This window comes from Geospiza fortis, unplaced genomic scaffold (genome assembly GCF_000277835.1).
Source record: "Geospiza fortis unplaced genomic scaffold, GeoFor_1.0 scaffold330, whole genome shotgun sequence".
Lineage (NCBI taxonomy): Eukaryota > Metazoa > Chordata > Aves > Passeriformes > Thraupidae > Geospiza > Geospiza fortis.
Genome location: NW_005054400.1, coordinates 2,424,884 through 2,430,032, shown reverse-complemented (window position 1 = coordinate 2,430,032; position 5,149 = coordinate 2,424,884). Strand labels below are relative to the sequence as shown.

The following is a 5,149-nucleotide window of genomic DNA, read 5'->3' as shown; positions in this document are numbered from 1 at the left end:
ATATTGTAGTGTCTCCTGGGTTAATTTAACCTTTCACATCTGCTATGCTGCTCATCTAATGCCCATGTAGGATTGTGGAAAACCTTCTAAAAACTTCTAGTCTTGAAGGATAAGCTGAAAATAAAGGAAAGGTCTTCTTAATAGCAATGCAGGGGCTTTACTATTACTATACTTACATGTCAAGATAAGAGCTTGAGGAGTTGCATCCTCATGTTCTTGGCGGCGTTTTCTGCAGTGAGTCAAGAGCAGAACTTGGTTTGCCTCCTGCTTGGCTTCACCCCTACCTGATTTCATCTTATACCTCCTAAAGTGCCAGCTGTGTTTGGGCTTTTGCTCTCCAGAGAGCTTTCGATCTCAGTTTGAAAGCACTCCTGACATGATACATATATTTGAAAAGATAAAGCTGTCAGAGGGTCAGAGAACAATCTCATATCCACATTTGCTGATATAACCTGAGAGAGACACTGCCTCATACCCAGACCTGATCGTGCACTCCAGCTCATTACAGAGGGCTCAGATCAAGTACTCTGGCACTGAGCTGAATAAGTGACTTTTTGTAAGCCATTTACTCAATAAATATAATTTGAAAAAACACTGAATATAAGCCACACGTCTGACCTTCCTCTAATGAACACATTTTTCTGACATTAGGTTTATGATGCACTCAGAAATTAAGCTGTCAAGTGTCTGCTGGGGTGTCCTGGCAGCTAATTCCTTCTTGTGGATTTGTAGGTCTGGGACAATGTGCTATATTGTTTAACAGCCCAGTACAGGATGAACACACTGATGCTGGCTGTGGTTTGGTTTACAATGGCCTTAAGGTAAGGAAGATACTTCTTTATTTTTTTCAAGAAACTAAAGCAGTATTCAGAGTCTGAATAGTTATTTACACATGTAAATAAACTATTACAAAATTAATCCTGGTCTTATTTTAAAGAGTCTTTGTGAACTAAGCCTTGCTCTCCTACAAATATTGATCAATCTGACTGCTTTATATGAAGTACAAGGTGCTTTGAACAAATCAGGACTTGAGAAGTGGTTGGTAGCGCAGTAATAGATTGACTTTCTGACCTTTAGATCTTTCATTTGATCTTGTCCATACACACAAAAAAGACACAACCCTACCAGACAATCAGCCATTCCTTAGTCTAGATCAAAACCACTCAGGGGAGTCTAAATCTAAACTAAAGGTAAATTTTGTCTAACTCTCACTTAAACTGCACACTTACAGAAATCAGCCCAGTTTGTTTATTCTCTGCTAATTTAATGGGTAGCAAGGTTACACATTTCTGTATTCCCCAGCCAAGGGGAACTGAAATGAGTAGTCCTTCTTCAAGTGAAGGAGAATGGACCAACATTCTTCTGAGATCAGCGGGGTGCTTAGAGCACAGAAACACTTTGCTCAGTCCTGTGTCAGAACTGAGCAAGAATTTGTGTCACACAAGCATTCACATTTGGAATTTAACAAGTTTACAAGCTGTGAGCTGGGTCTTTGGGAGAATCTTGTGTCCTGATGCGTCTCCCAATCCTGCTGCAGTTACTATGGCCTTATTGTCTGGTTCCCTGACATGATCCGCTATTTCCAAGACGAGGCATATGAATCCCGGGTGAAGATCTTTGATGAGGAAGAAGTGTCCCATTTCACCTTTAATTTCACCCTGGAAAACCAGATCCATAGAAATGGGGAATACAGGAATGACAAGTAAGTGAACAAAATTTACTTTGATGCATTCAAACTGAAATAATTTTCTAGAAAGCTCTTTCTTTCTTTTCCATTTTCCATCAACTTGAACTTCTCTGTTGTTCTTTTGGACACTCAATCTAAATCTCAAGTTCCAGAGGCAGTTTTTGACAGACAAAATTTAATTTTAATCCTTTTTTTCCACCTACTTTTCCTCTGTCACTGACTTCTGCAGAACCCAGGGGATGCCTGTGAGGAGTCCTGTTTCCAACAGCCCTGAGCTGGGATCAGGGTAGCAAGTGCCCACCTGGCCGTGCTGGGCAGCCCTGCATGCAGAGGTGACTACTTTTTCCTTAGCCCACACTGACATCTACTGGGCTTGGGCAGCCACTGGTAATGAAATTGCTGCCGGATTTCCAAAATAAAAAGCTATTTCTTCTTGAAGTCCTCTATATGAATTACCCCAGTCTCCATCCTGCAGCCCATTAGTGCAAGCTGGGCCGTGGCCATGCTGGGGTGCTTCCCCCACTGCAGTCACTGTCTCCCCACAAATGAGTGAGTCACCTTCTCTTTTAGTGTTTTGAAGTCAGAGCATTTGCTCCAGCAGGACATCATTGCTTTCCTTCCCTTTTTCCTCCTATTTGGGCTGGCCTTGTTTTTCCTTCTGCATCCAGCCTGGACCCCAATCACTCTATGTTCCACAGCAGTGTAAATCCTGGTCATTCCATTACTACTATTCAAAATCCCAATAAAATCCCAATTAAAAGGAAATCCCAATAAAAAGGAAAAATATCCCTCTGTAATTTCTGTGATCTCATTGCCCCAGGTAGACCTAACAGGGTGCTGCTCCAGCTGCTGTGCTGCTGGGGGCTCCTACCCATGCTCAATGTTACACAAAACACTCATTGTTTTAATCTTCACAGCTGAAACCACATCTCATTGCCCAGCCAGGTTGTTCCAGTCCCCTCAGAAACCATTTCTTTGTTATATATTTGATATATATTGGTGGAGGACCCCAACATGTGTCCTCATGTCCTTCCATACACCTTCCCTGCAGCAAGGAGCTGAGCTTGATGATGCAAACCTAGCCCCGCAATTCCTCTTCCCCAAAAGAACGTGGTTAGAAGCAGATGTTGGTCCAATTTAGGGATTGGGGACATTTTTCTTATGCCTAGAAGAGGTGCTGAATTTTCACTAACTCCATTGAGAATTAAGGATACTCAGCACCTTGCTGGATGAAGACATAAAATTGTAAATCACTATTCTCCCACCTTGGCCCTCTCCATTTCAGATACTCAAAACCTCATCAAGCTAAATTGCAGTAATGCCCAGAAATTATCTCAGAATGGTTTACAGCTGTGTTTGCTCCGCAGCCCTTGGCTGTGAGCTAAAACTCCATGGATCACCAGGCCATTGCTCTCTGAGTCTTCTAAAGTTGGGTATTTAAAAAGCAAACTGCAGGAGGGAAAATGGGTTTTAACAGCCTTTAGGAGTAAATACATTACAAGTAAATGCATCACTGAGAAAATGCAGAACAGCTTAAGTTTTGCTGTAACCTGTGAGACCCTCTACATGGAGCAAAACACTTGAATAATCTTCTCGTGGTATTTTTATATAATTGTGCATTAATAATTTCTGTTAGTAGGCTCAGTCAAGAAGCCCTGCAGTGCTCATTTAAAGGTGTAAACAACCATCACGTTACGCTGTGTTAAAAGTGCTCAATTCAATTAAGCTGCAGAGTATATGTTAGAAGGCCTTTTTTCATCGGGTGACAGTCATGGCCTCTTTAAATGGAGCAATAATGCTTGTTCTTAATAGCTCCTTACATCTTCTAAACATGTCTGTGCATTACCTAATACATCTTCTCAGTGTTCCTGCAAAATCTCACAGGTAAATCAATATTGTGTCATCCTTCAGGCAGCCAGGTCAGACATGTCACACTTCCCATCAGAGGAGAAATCAATCACCTGACACAGTTTATTATTTTTAGTGAAATCTGTTTTCATTACATGGTAAGTAATAAACCTCAAACAGAGATGGTTACAAGCAGAACTCAGATTATCTCTCCACTCTCTCCAGAATGCCTGCTGCATTTTCACTTAAAAAATCACTTTGAGTTTAAACAACTGTCAGAAACCTTTCACCAAATGGCTCAATAGGCTCCTGATAATGTCTGGTTTTATTCCTGATGGAGGAAGGGGGAGCCTAAGGAAGGCAGCAAGGTCAGCTCATGAAGGAAATGCCCTGCACTGAGTGAAATTCTGTCATCTTCAGACAGATTAGGACTGAACACGAGAAGATTTGTGTCCCCTCAGCTTTAGAAGCATATTTTCTCAGATGTGATTATTTTGAGGAATAGAAAAGCTGCACAAATCCCAAAATATCCATGACTCTTTTAAAAAAATACTCTTCAGACCCTTCCCTCCTAATAAAACACAGAAGGACCTGGAAGGGTTATGCATTCAAGCAACACCTTTTCTGTAAATGACACTAGAAATTAGAATTAGTGCTCTGTCTCTTGAAACAGCCACTGCACTCTATACAGTGTAGAAAATATCTTAAAGCACAGAGTGAAGTTCTGTTTCCTGCCCCACAGATTTATTGGCATGAAATTCAAGGAAGTGAGATTTGAGGATTCATTATTTGAGGATTGCTACTTTGAAGATGTGAGATCCACTGAGACCTTCTTTGAAAACTGCACCATCATCTCTACTGTCTTTTATAACACCGGTAATGGGATTTCTGCTGCGGTGTCATCTCTGTAACTAGGAACTTTTTTTATCAGAAAACTCTTTTATTAGAACTATTTTATCTGCTTTCTGGGAGAAAGGATGTAGGGATCTGTGTGTTTAAGTGTGTGCTGGGTAATGAGAGTGATGCTGGAGGAAAAGAGTGTGATGCAATTGGAAGGAGACCTCAGGTGGCTCCATCAGTGATTTTAACCCCATGGCTTCTGATGTCTCTGGGTGCTGTATGGGAAATGCCAAATTCTGTGCTCAGGCAGGTTAAAGTAATTGCAAAATTCTCAGCACTTTACAGCTCTAGTCAGTAAAACTGGCATAAAATATAATTTCAAGCCACCGGCAGTTGAAGATCATCATCAGTAAAATAAGTCGCTAATTTGTATCAAAAGTCATTAAAAATTCACTTTAAAAAGTCACTAACTCTTAACTTCTACTCTAATAAAGAACAAATGATAATGCTATGAAAACCAAAGCCTGCATTGCCCTGTCCTTGCAGCATGGGGATTCTGGTTCAGTATACTGACTATACTCCACAAATAAAAGGAGTGTATGAGCTTGCATCTGCCAGGAGCCAAAGACTCAGCTAGAGTTTGCCACTCTAATGAATTTCCACTGAAATAAATACTCCCTGGCCATTTCCATTGGATGAGAAATTTCTTTGTTTTGGTCCTTGCTGTTGTATGAGGACAGTTCAGCCAAGCAGGGTCAAGCCTTTGCCTCTTTC

At 41.1% G+C, this 5,149-nt stretch overlaps 1 protein-coding gene across 1 annotated transcript in view; it reads left to right on the top strand.

Annotated features, from left to right (window-relative positions):
* The window catches only part of SV2B (synaptic vesicle glycoprotein 2B), a 60,634-nt gene that overhangs the window by 51,148 nt on the left and 4,337 nt on the right, over positions 1-5,149 (top strand). The window contains exons 8-11 of the mRNA XM_005426050.2: positions 733-821; positions 1,538-1,702; positions 4,278-4,411; positions 5,121-5,149. The exon at positions 5,121-5,149 is cut by the window's right edge and continues 199 nt beyond it. Of these exons, the coding sequence (XP_005426107.1) occupies positions 733-821; positions 1,538-1,702; positions 4,278-4,411; positions 5,121-5,149 (417 nt within the window). The remainder of the gene's footprint in view (positions 1-732; positions 822-1,537; positions 1,703-4,277; positions 4,412-5,120) is intronic.